The sequence below is a fragment of the Pantherophis guttatus genome, chromosome 1, assembly GCF_059756535.1.
Source record: "Pantherophis guttatus breed Tessera chromosome 1, ASM5975653v1, whole genome shotgun sequence".
In the NCBI taxonomy this organism is placed as follows: domain Eukaryota; kingdom Metazoa; phylum Chordata; class Lepidosauria; order Squamata; family Colubridae; genus Pantherophis; species Pantherophis guttatus.
The window spans coordinates 286,597,134-286,614,913 of record NC_142063.1 but is presented as its reverse complement, the minus strand read 5'-3'; the positions used below and the strand labels follow the sequence as shown (position 1 = coordinate 286,614,913).

The following is a 17,780-nucleotide window of genomic DNA, read 5'->3' as shown; positions in this document are numbered from 1 at the left end:
TTACCCACAGTTCCTAGGACATCTTCTTTAAGTTGCTGCAAAGCAGCACTTCCAGAACCAGAAGGAAAACACTTGTCCTGTTGCTCTTCCTTTGAAATAATTGTTTCTGTCAGGTCAAATTGCAAAACCTGCCGGCGTCCTGAGAATGGCTTCTCATAATTACTGGAGGAAAATATAAATCAGGAAGTCAAAAATACATAACTGACAGGGATAACTTTTTTTTTGCAGATTATAATTATGACATATCACTGTTTCTATGGACCAGCAGCACGATGTCATGATTCAATTCTGGCACAATGGAGTGGCTATGGTTTTTTTGCGCCCCCCCCCTCCCGCCCTTCAGAATCAGATGATTTTTTTTATCTTTGACTCTGGGAAGAGTGGCATTTCCCACACAATTTGAATGTGCTCCTAGATTCACAGCTCCTGCTTGAGGAGCAGGTAAGAGCCATGTCTAGGGGATCTTTTGGTCAGATTCATCTGGTGCACCAGTTGTACCCTTTGCTGGATTGGAAGGCTATGTTCACAGTCACTCAGGCCTTGGTCATCTCCTGGTTGGATTACTGCAACATGCTCTATCTAGGGCTGCCCTTGAAGACTATCTGGAAATTTCAACTGTTCCAGAATGTGACAGTGCACACAGTAACAGAAACACCTCATGCAACACTTCTGTTACATGCGCTGCACAGGCTTCCGGTTACTTTCCGGGTGTAGTTCAAGGCACTGGTCATCATTTTAAAAAGCTTTATATGGCTCAGAGCCAAGCCACTTGTGGGACCACCTTTCCCTAAGGACATCTACCTGTCCTACCAGGGAAGATAGGATGGGCACACTCCTGGTTCCCTTTTCCAAATAGAAGTAAATATCATCTAATGAGAGCTAGGAAGTATGCCTTTTCTGTGGCAGCCTCTGCCCTATGGAACATCCTGCCCCCTGAAGTTCAGCACTTCCCCATTCTTTTATCCTTCTGTAAAGCCTTACAGACTTAGCCCTTCCCCCAAGAGTTGGTAGATTAGATAGTGGTATATTTGCATGGATTAGTGCCAGATTTCTGTTTTTATTGTTTTGTAATGTTTTATGTTTTAATTGTGTTTCATGGTTTTTAAAATGATTTTATTGGGAGCCATCCAATGTTTTATTTATTTGTTTGTTTATTTGTCAACAAGTACAAGGAAACAAGTAACAGTATAGACATAGACATGGACACATGAAAAAAAATTGGCACAAATAAAAAGATATAAATAGGCAAAACATAGCCATAAACACATGGAATGATTAAATATAAATGGGGACAGTAGAACAGGGATGGTAGGCATGCTGGTGCGCTTATGCATGCCCCCTTAGGGACCTCTTAAGAGACATGAAAGGTCCACGGTAGACGGTTTAAGGTAAAAGATATGGGGGTTAGTGAGACTAATAACAGGATCAAGTAGAGTGTTCCAGACATTTACTACTCAATTGCAGAAGTCTACAATCAAGATTAGAGAGAATTACATTGAGTTTGAATCTATTGATAGCCCTAACATCATATTGATGTTGTCTCAAAGATGGGTGGCTATGTTTTCCAAGGGAGATGGGTGATTAATAAATATGATAGATAGATAGATAGATAGATAGATAGATAGATAGATAGATAGATAGATAGATAGATAGATAGATAGACAGACATGCAGGCAGGCAGGCAGGCAGGCAGATGATAGATAGGCAGGCAGGTAGACAGAGGTAATTTCCTACAAAACAGAAAATTGATGCTTTTTTCAGATTGTGTATTTAGCCTGAGAATATCTTACGCTATATTCTCAATGGAATATTATCTAGAACCATGTTACTGATGCTGAATATTGTCTCCCATGAAAGTAGTCACCAATTACACAGATGATGAGAGCATATTAATGAAGTCAGATAAATATAAGCCAAATACAAACATAAACCAAAAAGCAGCAGTCTGTTATTTCTAGTTACATAGCAAAATCAATACTCTTAAAATCATTTAGCAGTCTTAAGAAAGATGAGCCGTAGAACCATTTATCATGGGCACATTCACATGTATTACATTTTAAGTAGCAATCACGAGATAGGAAAATATAAGTATCTTATTGTGGCATCCTTAGCAATCAGACTCACCTATTGTTATGAAACTCAATGACCTCTTGATTAGATTCAGTTTTGCTCTGATGAACTGAAGATATCACTTTTTCACCAGCATTTGTCCAACTACTTCCTACAATACAGACACATATTAGAACCATTTGATCTACGAAAAGGAAAAAGAGATCCCAGTTCTTTACAAAGGGGTAGAAGATCACCCTGAATTCTATATAATTGAAAATGACTTTATAGACTTTGGGAGTTTTATTTTCAAGCAATATACTGGCCCTCCCACAAGCTATGCTTATGTATTTGGAAGCATGTGTACTGTACATATAATGTCCTTTATGCTGTAAGGATAAGACTGCAATGAACACCACGGCAATAAAAAATAGTAGTAAGACAAACAAATTAAAGGCATGGGATTAGAAAAACGAAGCTAAAACTAATTTACTCCAACACAGTTCACTAAATCTTTCTCCCTTCCTTTCTATACTTCCAATCCTTTATTCTATTAAGTCTAAATCATACATTGTCTTTTGTTCTTTAAACTTCTCACCTCTCTCTTTTGGAGGATTTCATCAACTCTGTCCAACCATGACTTTTTTAATCTTCTCCTTTCTTTAATCTCATTAACGTCCTTCATGGATTTATTTTGGTATTTGATCCTAACTCATTCTATTTGACCAAACCTTTTTTAATATATTTCTTTTATACAGATCACTTACTATTGTACTGTACAGTTGTTTGAAACACTGCTGATACCTCAGTGTTTCTCAGGGAAACACACTGAGATATCAACAGTACCTCATAATGCAAATCCTATCATGATAAGTGCTTTCTGTCAGAGTTCCAGAAAAAAACCCAACTCCAAGTAAAAACTCTGAAGCAAGCATTTTTCAAAGTTATATTTACTAGAATAGGTAAACTGGCACATCTGGGGAAACCCGAATCTGAGAGGTCTGGGTTTTCCCTCAGTAAACCCCCAAAACCATTGCCTCAGTTTTGAGTCGATCACATGCTCTAATCACCATCCATCCCATCTCGAGACAGCACTCCGACCATTCCTTCTCCAGATGCAGGATCGGCCTGACCTTGACTGACAGGAAGAATGCTATTATGTCTAAAGACAACCGCTCTACTAAATGCCCCACTCCTACTTTCCCACACATGAGAAGGTGGCAGCATGGAAGCTTTCGGCTTTGTATGGCTTCCAAAACTGACATTCTCCTTAGAACTTATCATTACTATATTCTGGAAGCACTTAATTATGGACTTTAATAAAATGAGATCATTTTGCTGGATCAGACTAGAGAGTTATCTAGACCTGTATTCTTTTCTCTACATGGGAAGCCCATAAACTGGCTGTAAACACAATAGCATCTGGCTGCCCATTTTCCATGGCAATATGGTCTCTGTTTTAAGAAGAGCCTCCAATACTTCTTGCTATAGCATTCTCACCATTTCTCCTTTCTATACCAGTATCTGATCTGAGTCTTGAGGGCTGGAGTCTGCTTGGATGTTCTTCAAATTGGGATTGGCCAAAGCTCAAAATATCAGAGAGCTCCAAGAAAACATCAAGGGACATTTGGCCAGATGATTTTGCAAAACGGCCTGCAGGAAAGGATAAAAAATCAGAGTCTCCAAAGTTCTTTTAAGAGTAAACTATTGGATAACCTACATAAATCAGAAAGGAATGTAATAAATTAATGAGATGGTAGAAAGGTTGAACCTTGCAGCTTTCCATGTCCTCCCAAAATATGTTTTGGAATGTCCTACAATTACTTGGATCATATTTTGCATTGAAAGTAATAGTGAAGAAATCTGCATCTTTCTTGTATTAATGAAACTTTGTTTACTTAATAGATTCCCATTACATTTTAGCAAAATATCTTGAACTAGCTGAAGTGTAACTTTTAGCTTTTAATTAGATTAAGCCATTTCGCAAACTATCATCCAACTCTTTAACTAGTATGGACAATCAACAATAAACTAAATGACCCCTAGCCTCTACAGCATCATTTTTTCCATTTTCCATTTTTCTTTCAAGATTTGAGCTAATCTACTACAAACAATGATAAGGCTGAAAGCACATTATCACCCCATTGGCTTCAGTTAACTTGATGTTCTGACACATGACATAATCATTCCTGCTCCGAAAAAGGTGTATTCATATTAGAATGTTAACATTTATTAATAAACCAGGTATCAGTATAATAAGAACAATATATTTTAATTGGGGGCACAGTGACCTCATGGTGAAGATGCTGCCCTTGTCGACCAGAAGGTTGGATGTTCAAGAGCTAAGTATCACATGACAAGGTGAGTTCCTGTTACTTGTCCCAGCTTCTGCCTACCTAGCAGTTCAAAAGCATGCAAATACAAGTAGATAAATAGGTACCACTTCAGTGGGAAAGCAACACCATTCTGTGTGCCTTGGCATGCACGCACACAGACACACACACTTATATGTATTTTATACAGTATATTTTTAATTAGTACATAATGCCATAATCATCACTGTGTCTGTGAATGGACATGTATGAAAGATGGACTATGAGAGAGTTTAATTCTCTCAACTCAGGTCAAAGATGCTTGCTCAGGAAGACTTCTGTATATGCAGCATGTGGAAAAGTATCACCATGAAGAGTTCAAAGTCACAGGTTGTAGTTTGCTGAAGAATTGATCTTCCCATATGAAGTGAATGAAGCAATGACACTGAAGTACTGAAAAGTACCAAGGTCTGACCAGCAAAGAAGGGACCAAGGTAGGACCAGTGAGGCTTTGATGTTGGTCATACCTTTTTGGAGAGTATAAATGTGGCTGGGAGTTGGCCCCCTTCACATGGAATAAAGCATTCCAAGTGGACTTCTCCCCACCTTTCTTTTGGAATTCAAACACAGCATGGCCAACTAGACTTTCAGTTAGGAAAATATGTATGGATATATAAATATGAGAGAGAGTGGCTTTTAGAAAGTGAGAAAGTGAATAAAAGACTAAACTTTGGTTTTATATGCCTGAAAGCTTGAACCCCCTGCAAAAAAACCCTAAGTGCTGAGTGTGATAATCAGGATTCTTTAGCCAAAGACTATCCATAGCGCTATGTATACAAAGAAACTAGGAAGTAATTTAATCTGTTTCTCCTAAAATAAGACATCCCCTGATAATATGCCCAATTGGGCTTTTGAGCACATGCACTAAAAAAAAGCCCCCCGCCCCCTGAAAATAAGCCCTCCCCGAAAATATTTAAACGCATGCGCAGCCGATCCCCGCCATTTCCTCTGGTTTCCTCCACGTGCCCCAAATAATAAGACCTTCCCGAAAATAAGGCCAAGCGCTTATTTTGGGGTTCAAAAAATATAAGACAGGGTCTTATTTTCAGGGAAACACGGTAGATAGGTTGGCGAGATCCCCTTTAGATGATGCACGGTTAATTTACAGGTTGACTTACCTAGATAGGCTGGGGTGCTACGTGTTTGACTAGGACATCTGAGCAAGTCATCTCTCCGCACACCAGGTGATGCCTGATTTGTTGATGGAAAACTGGGGATGCTGGAAACGGCAGTACTATCAGACTGACGACTGTAACCACGAATGGCATAGCGATTCACTGGGTAGTTCTCATCCAGCGGACATACTAACAGCTTCGCTAATTTGTATTCCAAATAATAGACAGTCCTAACAAGAGATTCAAAGCAAAGCGTCTGAGTCCTGAGGCATCCTTCTCAGTCCCTCTTTTACAAAATTCAGACTGTATTTTAGATAGTCCTAAGAATTTCTATTCATATTCAGCTGCACTCCCTGCCTTTCTATCCCAGATGCTTCAGAGAAAGTTGTGATTACTCATGTTCAGATAGCAACGAAGATTTGAATTGCAGTTCCTAATACTTTTCTGAAACCAATAATGCTGCCCATTAAGTGAGTGTTCAGTTTCAAACTACAGTCATTTTTATTGTTCAAGCTCTGAATAAGTTATGGCTAAATAAATAGCTGTCATTCATTGTTGTTTCCCTGAGAAACAACTGATCAGTAAAATAAGTAGATTACCTACCCGATAATATTTAACAATCTCAAGGTTTCTTATTCACTCCATTTTTGTTGTATGTAAAGATTTGTCCTCATACACAAAGGAACTTCAACTAATCCACAAATACTCTGAGACTTAAGAACTCAACAGAAAGTCAACAACAGAGACTCTGACCCAGAATGCTAAGACAGGAGTAAAGCAGGAGTGAAATCCAGCAGGTTCTGACAGGTTCTGGAGAACCGGTAGTGGAAATTTTGAGCAGTTCGGAGAACCGGTAGCGGAAATTTTGAGTAGTTCAGAGAACTGGCAAATACCACCTCTGTCTGGCCCCAGAGTGGGATGAGAATGGAGATTTTGCAATATCCTTCCCCCAGGAGTGGGGAGGGAAATGGGGATTTTGCAGTATCCTTCCCCTGCCAGGCCCACCAAGCCACGCCCACCAAGCCACATCACGCCCACCAAGCCACACCCACAGAACCAGTAGTAAAATAAATTGGATTTCACCACTTGAGTAAAGGTCTAGTACTCAACCTTTGAAATGGGAGAAAGCGCTCCTGAGCTAGCCAGCTTAGGGCCCTTTCTCTCTCTACATCGGTTGCTCCATAACATGAGGAACTTGGTTCGTCTGCCAAATGACTGGGAGATTCCAAGAGGAAGCCATCTAGCTCCTGCAGCCTTCCTGTAAGTCGGTCATATTGCAGTCTAAGTGGAAAAGCCTATATAAAACAGAGTTTAAAAAATTAGTTTGAAAGGCACATTTCAGATACAAAAGGAAGGTGGAAAAGAAGTATTTTGCTATCTGTTCTAAGACAAATACAAATGAGAACATAGTCACAGGAAATCCGGTTTATATATCTGGAAAATGTTTTCAGAAAATAAATCCTTTGTTTAGAAAATTTCTATGTTCTTTGATTCCGAGAATGTCTTCACAAAAATACAATTAATAAGGGAGAATATGGTTTTCCCAATTAGAAACTGTATCATTAAGCTTACCTACTGTCAAGTATTAAATACTGGCAGCCAATTATTAGTGTTAATTTTCCAATTTGGGCAACTTTGAAATATACATATAGCGACTTTGTTTGGATGGAAAATATTAGGATTTAAATATACTAAAGCTCTAGTATCTTTAGAAATAATTATATCAGTTAGAAAACTGTAGAATGGAATCTCTTAAAAAAGATTTTCCCATGCTAAATTGACTCTATGGGGAAATCCAAGTTTAAATATTGGGGGAAAGGATAACATGGAAAAATTGGATGTAAGTGATTACATTGATTCTGGACCAACTAATAGGAGAAAAAAAATGATTTTAAACATGCTTTGTGTTAAAGAGATATCATCTATCGGATATAACCCAATGGCAATATTTACAGTCACAACATTTGTTAACAACATTGTTTAGACCAGCAGCCTTTTCAACTTCTGAGACACCTGAGATAGTAGAAAAATCCTACCATTACTTTTTATAGATATGTTACCAATAAATCAATTTAATATGCAGATCCTAAGAAACACTTACCCTGTGGTAAGATGGTCAGCCGATGAATTTTAATAAATAAAATAAATGAGTGAGTGGAAGAATGAGAAGTTCCCATATTGTCTAGACCAGAGGTGTCAAACTCATGTCGTCACATGGCATATTGTTTTTTCCCCCTTCGCTAAAATGGGGGTGGGCATGGCCAGCATGTGATGCATCCAACCTACAGGCCATAGGTTTGACACCCCTAGACAATGGGATCATGTTCTAACTTCTATAGCAAATATATCAATGGATTTTACATTATGACTTAACCAATAAAAATATTTAAAATTTATTGGACTCTGTTACATTTGTATAAAATGGACAGTCAAAAATAGCATTTTGTTATAGATATAATAACGCTTCCTTAAAACACATATTTTTACAATTTTTACACTTACAAGAAAGTACAATAAATTTAATTGAACAACAAAACTTAAAATTTTCAGATTTTTTTTTTTGAACTACATTATCTAACATTTGGAATTTGACTTCTGGACAACATAAATGGATTCTCTGTGCCATTATGTCTAAAACAATTCAATTCAATTCAAAGCTTTATTGTCAATGCACAACATGTGTACAATGAGATTGGATGAGCCTCCCTTAGTGCAGCCCCCCAAACACAAAATACATCTCAATAACTCGTAAGTGAAAGAAATAGAAAAACCCTAACCTAATAGATCATACTAACAAACACACAATCCTATATACATATATGTGCATAACATAACATTATATTATATTGCACCAGTGTAGACATATTGCATGTTATGCTGGCCCTGCAAGTCTATCATACTAAATAGTTATGGTGTTATGTTGCATTCAGAAGTCCGACAGCCCACGGATAGAAGCTATTTTTCAACCTGTTCATTCAACTGGCTATGCTTCCGTATCTCCTGCCCAATGGTAGGAGAATAAAGAAGTGTTGACCTGGGTGTGAATCATCCCTAAGGATTTTCCTCACCCTGCTAAAACAGCGAGTCCTAGCAATTTCATCTAGTGGAATCAGGGGACAGCCAAATAATGACAGGCAAGTAATTATTTTAAAAAATAAAAGAACAGATATATTTTCCCTCTTTCTTGCCTATTTCTATTATGTAACACAGAGCCCAACCACAGGATTTGTTCACTATTAGATGATATTTTGATTAGTTCTAATAAAGATACTTCCTACCTGTGGATTTTTCTTATGGCCTAAAAGAAGTAAAGAAGAGCAAAACTCCTTAGCTCAGGTATGTCCTTCTGACCAAAAACAATATTCTAAACCCAGATAGCAGCAGGCAAAGTAGTGAATTCTACTCACAGGCAGAGCCAGGAAAGCATTAAAAAAATCCAAAAAGATGTCATCATAAGTCAACAGTTCTTCTAGAAGCTCATATCCTAAAACAAACAAATCAAAGTCATATGAACAGAAAATTAAAAGTTTACAGTCTACAGTCTGCAAAGATTTCCGCAACTGTGCAAGTATTATTGACGTCCATAAGAAATATCCCATCTCAAAGGTTGTAGAGATAATTTAATCAAAGCTGGCTCTAGCCTATGTTCAGGACACTTTAAACCTAAACATTAAGCATTCTCTAATATAAAATTGCAGAAACTAATTAAATATTTATCAGCTTTAAATGGCTAAAACTACTTGGAAAGATTGGTGCCTGTTTGTAGGATCCATCTATCCAGAATCAACTCAACCCTAACTTACCAGTTAAGTTAACCCAATTATTTTGGCTCACACAACACTCTGAGGCATAAACTAACCACATGAACTGACTACTACAGTAGTTTAAAATGTAGTTGTTAGGTATGTGTGGTCTGTTTTGAAAATCAGGAAGTTTGCAAGCATTATGTAGAATAAATAACCTCTTTGCTGCCTTCTGGAGCCAACTAGAACCACCTTCCTGCAGGAACGGAAAAATCTGGACATGAGGATTTTGTTCAAGCACCACCAAGCATATAAAGTTGTGTGTGGTTAACATTACATTTTAAGCACATTACAGTCCTTCCAATATTTTTAAGAGGTTCTAGTATTCGTTACAAAATTTTAACAGAGTAACTTCAAAAAAAAAAGAGAAACTTTTTTTAAAAAATTGAGATAAACATTTTGAATACTCCCATGAGAAAAGTGAGAATAGAGCAACCCATCCGTCTCACTAAGCAAAAAAAAAAAAATCCAGTAAAAGAGTAAAAGTAAATAGTAACAAGTGCTGCAGAAATGCACAGGGAAAGCGAGCGGATGATTCTTCTCTATAGCAACAGAATTTATTTGTTTTCAAATAGCAGGGTGGATTTGGCCAGGCGTCTGATTCGTGCCTTCCCTCATCCAAGGTTATTCACTGTGCTGTTCAGTTAGTGAATTATAGTGAATTAGTTACCTTAAGAATTAAGAGCTGTCTTCTTAAGAGATTGCATTGTGGGAGATGTAGAGAGAGATTACATTATGGGAAATGTAGTCCATGACATGTGACCACATCTGTGTGTCTGATTGGCCACCAGGCTCTCTGCCTGGGGTGTAGAACAAAGCCCGGCCATTATGAATTGCCACGGAGGAGAGAAGCATGCTTTCTGAATAGGAGGGCAGATCTACCATCATTTTACACTAGGAAATGGGACAGTTTATGAAATATACGGATGAATCTTACCTTGACTCACCATGATTGTATGTCTATATTTGGAGGATACCCGAAAAAAACTTGATCAGTATGAAAACCTGTTTGCTAGAGTTTAACTGCCTGTACCCAGTGGAGCCAGATGCTCTGGGAACAGAACAGTAAAATGACATAGACTACCTGAACCCCTCCTTTTTTTCTTGGAGTAATGAGGGACATTCTGTTTGAGTAAAAAAAAAATAAAGAGTGCATCTCTTCTCTACGCACCACTTAAGAAAGACTTTCTTTGCACCTAATTGAGACCTTTGCTTAGCCAAGGAAGTAAAAAAGCCTGTTTTCTTCCTCTTTGCATCCCAAACTTCGTTTGGATTTAACCGTGAATCAAGGGATTCACCACAGAACTATTTCCCGGGATCTAGGAGAGAGTTCTTTTCTTTTGGATTTCCCTAGTTTTCTTCAGTCAACCACCACCACCCACACACACCTCCCGCCAGAACCCATTTGCAAATCAGAGCCCCTTTCACAAGCAATTCCTTTTGCATAATAATAATACTGGAATTATAGAAGGGTATGATCCGCTTTTATGATGCAGCTTCCTATTTGCTTGCTTAAGAAATTATGGAGAGAAATATCCGATTTCCTGCCCATCCAGGGAATAAATGTAAGATCAGAGGGAGTCCCAACTCAGATGAGTCACAAAAGAAGACCTGAATCTTTTTGTTAGACAGAAAGAACTGCGGTGGGAGAAGGACCTGGAGCATGCAAATCCCCAAGAGTTTGCATTTGGAGTTAAAGAATAAATAAGAGAAGTTCAAGACAGATTGGACAACTTAGTTTGGGGTGTTGTGTGAACACCACAGCCTGTAGTTAATTTATAATTCAGTGGCCAAGCAGGATGCGCACATACAGTCAATAATAAAGAACTTCAGCTGTAATGCCATGAAGCCTGATTACTGTAGGCAAAGTGATCAGGCTTCATTAAAATGCCTTTTAATCAGTGGTGGGATTCAGCCAGTTCGCACCACTTTGGGAGAACTGGTTGTTAAATTCCTGAGCAGTTTGGTGAACTGGTTGTTGGAAGAAATCATTAGGGCAGAGAACTGGTTGTTAAATTAGTTGAATCCCACCACTGCTTTTAATGTATTAATTGTTGGTCTTTTAAATACCACATTTTTGGAAGTAACCATCTTCTACCCAGTAGTAGCAGGAAAATATGGACAGAGCACTTTCCATTTGACAAGGTATCTGTGATTATTTGCTGTTGGTAAATGGTCATCCAAGGAGATGCTAAGTCATCTGTATTGTGGGAATCTGGCTGAAAAGTTCAATAGGAAATAAAATAATTGCAGTTCATAAAAACATGCATGTGCTCTTCTTTCGATCAAAGGGCTCTTCTGCACAGCAATCTTAAGCTATTTGTCTCCTGTGCTGAAAACTAACATTAAAAATGAAATTAACCGGCTGGAAATTAATTAAGAAATTGCTCTTAAATTTTTTCTCCATTTGTCAAAGATGCTGGCCAAGTATTCTGTTCAGATGACAAGTTACTGTGAAATAAGTACCAACTTCTTTTCTTTCTATGGTTTTCTTTGAGAAAGTTTTTATATGTGGCCCTCTCTATTGACTCCCCATCGTACTTGATACTTACCATATATATCCAACACATCCACCACAGAACTGGTGGAAAAGGAAAAAAAGGAACAGTTTCACTTTCTTCCTTTGAGCTACAAAGGGAAACTGGCAGGTCTTTTTCAAGTTCACCTAAAAGAAAGAAGTCCAAGTTTCAGGGTCCACTGATGAACTTGTAAACAACAACCAAATATAGTAGCTTTATACCATTCAGATGGAGATTCAATTCAGGATGGACTGAGGCAAGTTAAAGACAGCATCATATATTCTGGTCTTGAGAAATAGTTAGTGAGCTGTCCTTAACACTGGAGCAAGCAGGACATGTGGATGAGCCCCAAAAAAGATGAAAAGCAAGCATGTATGAGTGAATTCAAAGACTCTGGCCACCTAATGAGAAGGAAGGACTCACTCACTGGAGAAGAGCCTAATGCTGGGAATGACTGAGGGCAAAAGAAGAATGGGACAACAGAGAATTAGGTGGCTGGATGGAGTCACTGAAGCAGCCAGTGTGAGTTTAAATGGACTCCAGGGGATGGTAGAGGACAGGAAGGCCTGGAAGAACGTTGGGGTTGCGATAAGTCGGACACGACTTCTCAACTAACAACAACAACGAGTGAATTGTTGGAGTTCAAGATATGTTAGTATCAGGTCACATAGATCAGGCTGAAAATGTATACTTATGGAGTTCATTAAGGACCCATTCCTGTGTTTTTCTCTATAGTAAGAACTGTGGGAGTGATTTCAAGAAGAATATGAAGGAGCATGGTGGATCACTCAGGTCTATGGAAAAGAGATGCTGTAATAAAAGCAGAGATAGCTTTGACAGGAGTGCTCAACCATAGACAAATTTCACACATTATAGTAAAAAGCAGAATGGTTTGTTTGGTTTAACCTTAATATGAACAATCCTGGATCTAATATGTAAAGCAGAATTTATGGTAGGAATGACATTCCATAGCATTCTTAAATCCTCCCAGTGACTGCTGTTAATATTACACGGGATGTCTTGAACAGATATTGGTGCTGTTAAATAGCACCAGCTGCCTGCAATCACTGCAAGTTCAAATCTCACCAGGCTCAAGGTTGACTCAGCCTTCCATCCTTTCGAGGTAGGTAAAATGAGGACCTGGTTTGTGGGGGGCAATAAGCTGACTTTGTATAAAAAAGAACACCACTGGGGGGGGGGGAAGCCCTACTAAGCAGGTATATACAAAAGTATGAAGGCTATTGCTTAAAAGCATTGTAAACCGCCCTGAGTCTCCAGAGAAGGGCAGCATTTAAATTGAACCAATAAATAAATAAATAAATAAATAAATAAATAAATAAATATGGATTGCTTTAATTTTATATGAATTTTGCTAAAACCTACTGTTGCAAATAAATGTTTCAATGTAATAAAAATATCCATGTATGTGTGTGAGAGAAAAAAGAGTGTCAGATCAGTGAAGCAGGGATTAAGGTCAGGTACACTCCAAAAATAATTGGAAAAGGTGCTTTGGACTTTGCATATTGCCCTTACTATATATTAAAGTAGTCCAATTTTTTCCACAGATGACAGGTTTATCATATTTATTGCCCAAATATATAGATAATCCCTTTCAGCAATAAAAAACGGAATCATGTCAACTCAAGATTTTACCACACCAGTACACCCCTTACCACTCTTGGAAGTCCACTCATAAACAGCAGCTGCAGCTTTAATGAGGTTGCCTATCCCTTGTTTGTGACTTTGTAAGAAACAAAGTGTGAAATATTAGTGGTTGTTTTGTTATTGAAGTGATGCTACGGGCTTTGTTTTTAATTCGGGTGAAAGCTTCAGAACTATTACTTGCTCTTTCTACAGAGGTAAAAAAAACAGTTGTCGCCTGGAAAAATAGCCATTTTTTGTAGATTCACTGCTTAAGAGTATTGCAGTTCAAGAATGTGATAGTTCATTCACTGACATAGTGCCACGACTTCTGCGGTCATTAAAACTGGAAGTAGAGCAAGAAACTCTTCACTGTACTAAAGAAAGGAAAGCAAGATTCAATTGACCCTGAAGTAGGAAAAAGATCTGAGGCTGTGAATAATAGCAGATGTAATGAAGAAGCAATTCATACTATTCTGGCTGCAGAGGACATTATCAGCTCAGATATTTAGTGCCAGTATTTTAGGTTGTTTGGCTATCAAGGAGCAGAGAGTTCACATGAGGTTTGCAGTTGACTTCATGGCCTCTGCTGCAAGGAGCAAAAAGTCAGAGCAGTTATGCAAGCATCAAATTCTGCTGGTGTTCTGGAAGCAAATACTCAGCTAATTTGCCACTAAATGTTAACTAGGTTGGGGAATATGGACCAGAGATCACTTTGTAGTTACTATCCAAAGCAGGAGTTCTGCATACTAAATCAGACAAATACTTTTTAAAAATATTTTTAAAATATTGTGTAGGTAAGTTATGAACACTATTTGTGACAGTATAAATCCTGCAGGATGACACCTCGATACACTTTTGAATTGTGCTGAAAGCTGAAGAACCATTCCATGATCTAGGAGAGGAAGTGGTTTTTTTCAGCTTTTGCTGTCATTTGTGGAAGTGGTTGTGTATTTCACTGAACAGAAATTCATTCTTTTAGATTCTCACCAAATAACTTTTCATTAGGGAATCTTGGTACAACATGAACTCTTTCTGGAATGGGATCCCTTTGTGGCCTTGACTGATATAAGCACCTATTTTGTACAGTTGTGTTTGTTTGTTTGTTTGTCAGACATGTACTAGATAACAGGTATTAGTATAATCATGGACATGAACAAGGAATGAGTACAAGTAAATGGGGACAGTAGGACAGGGATGGTAGGCACAATGGTGCGCTTATGCATGCCCCCTTTACGGACCTCTTAGGAATGGGGTGAGGTCCACGGTAGACAGTTCAAGGTTGAAGCTGTGGGGGTTACAGGATGTAACAACGGAGTCGGGTAGAGCATTCCAGGCATTGACCACTGTGTTGCTGATGTCATATTTTCTGCAATCGAGTTTGGAACAGTTTACCTTGAGTTTGTATCTATTGTTTGCCCGTGTATTATTGCGGTTGAAGCTGAAGTAGTCATTGACAGGTAGGACATTGTAGCAGACAATTTTGTGTACTACACTTAGGTCAGACAGTAGGCGGTGTAGTTTTAGGTTTTCCAATCCCAAAATGTTTCAATTTTCAATCCCAAAATTTTCAATCCCAAAATTGTTGTTGAGGTCAGTGTTCAACCCTCTATGCTATACTGCAATGACTGTCAATTACAGTAAGTCAGCTAATCTAACACAGGAGTCCCTAATTTTTTTCAAGTCAATAATCATTTTTGGAATGTTGAGACCATCCATTGAGCACTTTCATAAAGTGGCTGCCACAGTAAGCATGACGGTCATTCAGCAGGGTACCTTACTGTTACGGGTATATTCCTTGATTTTCAAGTTTCTGCTTTTTTTCTAATTCCTTAGAAATTAGAAATCTTCTAATTTTCTAAATATGTGGGAAAAGTAAAAGTTTGTGCAATGTTGCTGGAAAAATCCAAATGTGAAGAGGAAATAGAGAAGAAAAGCTGAAATAAAAACAAAACTAATAAGTAAAATCAGTTTCTTTTCAAGACAATGGCTTCCATAAAATCCCAATCCAAGAAAAAAGCACAAATAAGACCAAGACTAGGTACACAGTCTATGGAGAACATTTTACATGGAAAGTAAAATGATGCATGTTGGAAATCTTACACCATAAACAAATGTGATGCAGTTGTAGAATGTAGAAATGCTTAGAATCTGGAAAGAGTTTCAGTCAAAAATAATCTGTTACAAAACATCAAAGAATCCTATACGCACTCAGACTGAATGGAGGATACCTTGTGAAATAATAGGAAAGCTTAAAGAAAAACCATAAAAGCACTTGAAATATGGAAGGATTGTGCATCACAGAATTGATACATAAGAGGCCATATAAATGCATGGAATGGACAGTTTCAGTCAGAGCACAACACTTGCTAGGCTTCAAAGAAGTCAGAGTGAGAGACCACATGAGTGCTCAGAATGGGAAACAGATTGTGGCAGAGCTCAGAATTCATCTGCAGATTTATTCAGGGAAGCCACACTGGATGCTTGCAGTGTAGATACAGTTTCAGATGGAATGTTTTGTTTATAAGACAGAGAACTCACACAGGAGAAAAATCGTGTAAGTGCTCAAATTATGGCAAGGATTTGTGTGTCATAACTGAAAAAAATATGATTGACCTTATTGAACAAAGAAAGTACTGTATATAGACGTTTAGAATGTGAACAGAATTTCTTTCTATGTGAGGGAGTGCCTTGACCATCATGACTTAATGATGGAAATTTCTGGCCCTGTTACAATTGTAATTCAAGGACTACCTTTATGGTTGCCAAGAAAATTGCGTCCATATAAATTGACTCAGGAACTGAGTTGAATGACAACAATGTAGTAATTACTTTGACCATTACGTAACTAATATTCAATGAATTAAAACAGAACATGGAATTTTGTTATATTCTTTGTTACTCTTGTTTATTCAAGTGCATCCTTATTTTCATCTAGAAGCAGGCAACCTTTTGGCGCCCTGGAGCAGCACATCATTTTTGTTGTGAAGGCCAAGTAAATAAGGCCCCCATCATGCCTGTGGACTCTGTGGTGATTTTCCTTTTTTCGTTTTTAATTTAAGTGGAAACTTAAGTTATTTGTTTTTAAACTATAGTCAGGTTATTTATTCATTATGATTTTCCCCTGATTACATCACAAACTGGCAGGAAACTGCCAATAGTTTTCAATATTTCATCCCATCTCTCATTCTGTAGCAGTCAGAAGTTTGCAAAAAAAAATGGGCGGGGGAGAGAGAGATGAAGCATACTGAACAATGTATCAGAAGATGTAGCTGCCAAGTCAGTTGCTTTCCATAGGCTTTTTAAAGGGAAATAATATGGGCAATTGCTCAACAGTTATCCACTAGGATTGACTTTTTTCTCAAAGGAGCATCCCTTTTGGGTATCCAAAATTAGAGCATATTGGAAGATGTCTACACCTCTAACAACAACCAGCCAATCTTGGCTGATCTCTGCAAGGCTAAGCAAAGTGGACTACTACTTAGACAATAGACCACTAGGACAACTCAAAGCCATTAGCTAAATTGGAAAGACAAAAGGAAAGTCACAGAAGGTTGTCAGCAATTCCATACTGCTGCCAAGAAAAGAACATGAATATGTCCATGTAGATACAGGAGCTAAGCTCCATTAGAAAGTTCTTACTGTTATACCAAACAATACTGAAAAGAGAAACGGCAACAGATTCCTTTGGGCTACAGGTCTTGTGTCTTGCATTCTGAAGATCTGTAGGTACATTATTAAGCCAAAATTATGCTAACCTGTCCCTGGAGACTTTGCTCTGGAGCTTTCTTCTGTTTCGTGCATTTCCAGGAGGATAGTATCCACAATTTCTTAACCGTGTTTCTTCCTCTCCTGTTTCCTTCCTTACTCCTAACAGAGGCTTAGTTTACTGGCTAAGTGTATACAGTTGGCCACAACTGAGTCACTGGGTGGGGCAAGCTAAGTTTTTCAATCTCACCTGGCATTTATTTGTCCCCAGGTAGGAAATAAGTTCCTCCTCCTATCAAACAGCAATTGTAAACTAAGTGACAGCTTAATGGATGGCAGAGCTCCACTTACCTTTTGCTTCTGGCTATTGTTTAACAAGTCTACAAAATACTCTTAAGAGTACAATGATTCTAGTCAGATTTACACAGAAAAGGAATCTGCTTTTATTTCAAACAGAGGTCACTAGAGTTTCTAAGTTTGTTGCCTAGAATACTTTTATATAAGCTTGTTGGATGTGGCGCAGTTGTTTCCACAATAACAACTGTATTGAATGTTATGTTCATGACAGATTTT

The 17,780-nt window shown here is 38.1% G+C and overlaps 1 protein-coding gene across 2 annotated transcripts in view; it reads right to left on the bottom strand.

Moving 5' to 3' along the window:
* The window catches only part of LOC117671835 (uncharacterized), a 32,291-nt gene extending 14,929 nt beyond the window's left edge, over nucleotides 1–17,362 (bottom strand). Inside the window, exons 1-7 of one of the 2 annotated variants that reach the window (XM_034428048.3) lie at nucleotides 17,258–17,362; nucleotides 8,944–9,020; nucleotides 6,647–6,831; nucleotides 5,540–5,766; nucleotides 3,550–3,702; nucleotides 2,125–2,221; nucleotides 9–162 (exon numbers count right to left, since the gene is read on the bottom strand). In XM_034428048.3, the coding sequence (XP_034283939.1) occupies nucleotides 9–162; nucleotides 2,125–2,221; nucleotides 3,550–3,702; nucleotides 5,540–5,766; nucleotides 6,647–6,831; nucleotides 8,944–9,020; nucleotides 17,258–17,303 (939 nt within the window). In that variant the 5' untranslated portion in view covers nucleotides 17,304–17,362. Of the gene's footprint in view, nucleotides 1–8; nucleotides 163–2,124; nucleotides 2,222–3,549; nucleotides 3,703–5,539; nucleotides 5,767–6,646; nucleotides 6,832–8,943; nucleotides 9,222–17,257 lie in introns of those variants that run through there. The other variant, XM_034428047.2, reaches the window with a different exon arrangement.
* Between the last annotated feature and the right edge of the window lie 418 nt (nucleotides 17,363–17,780).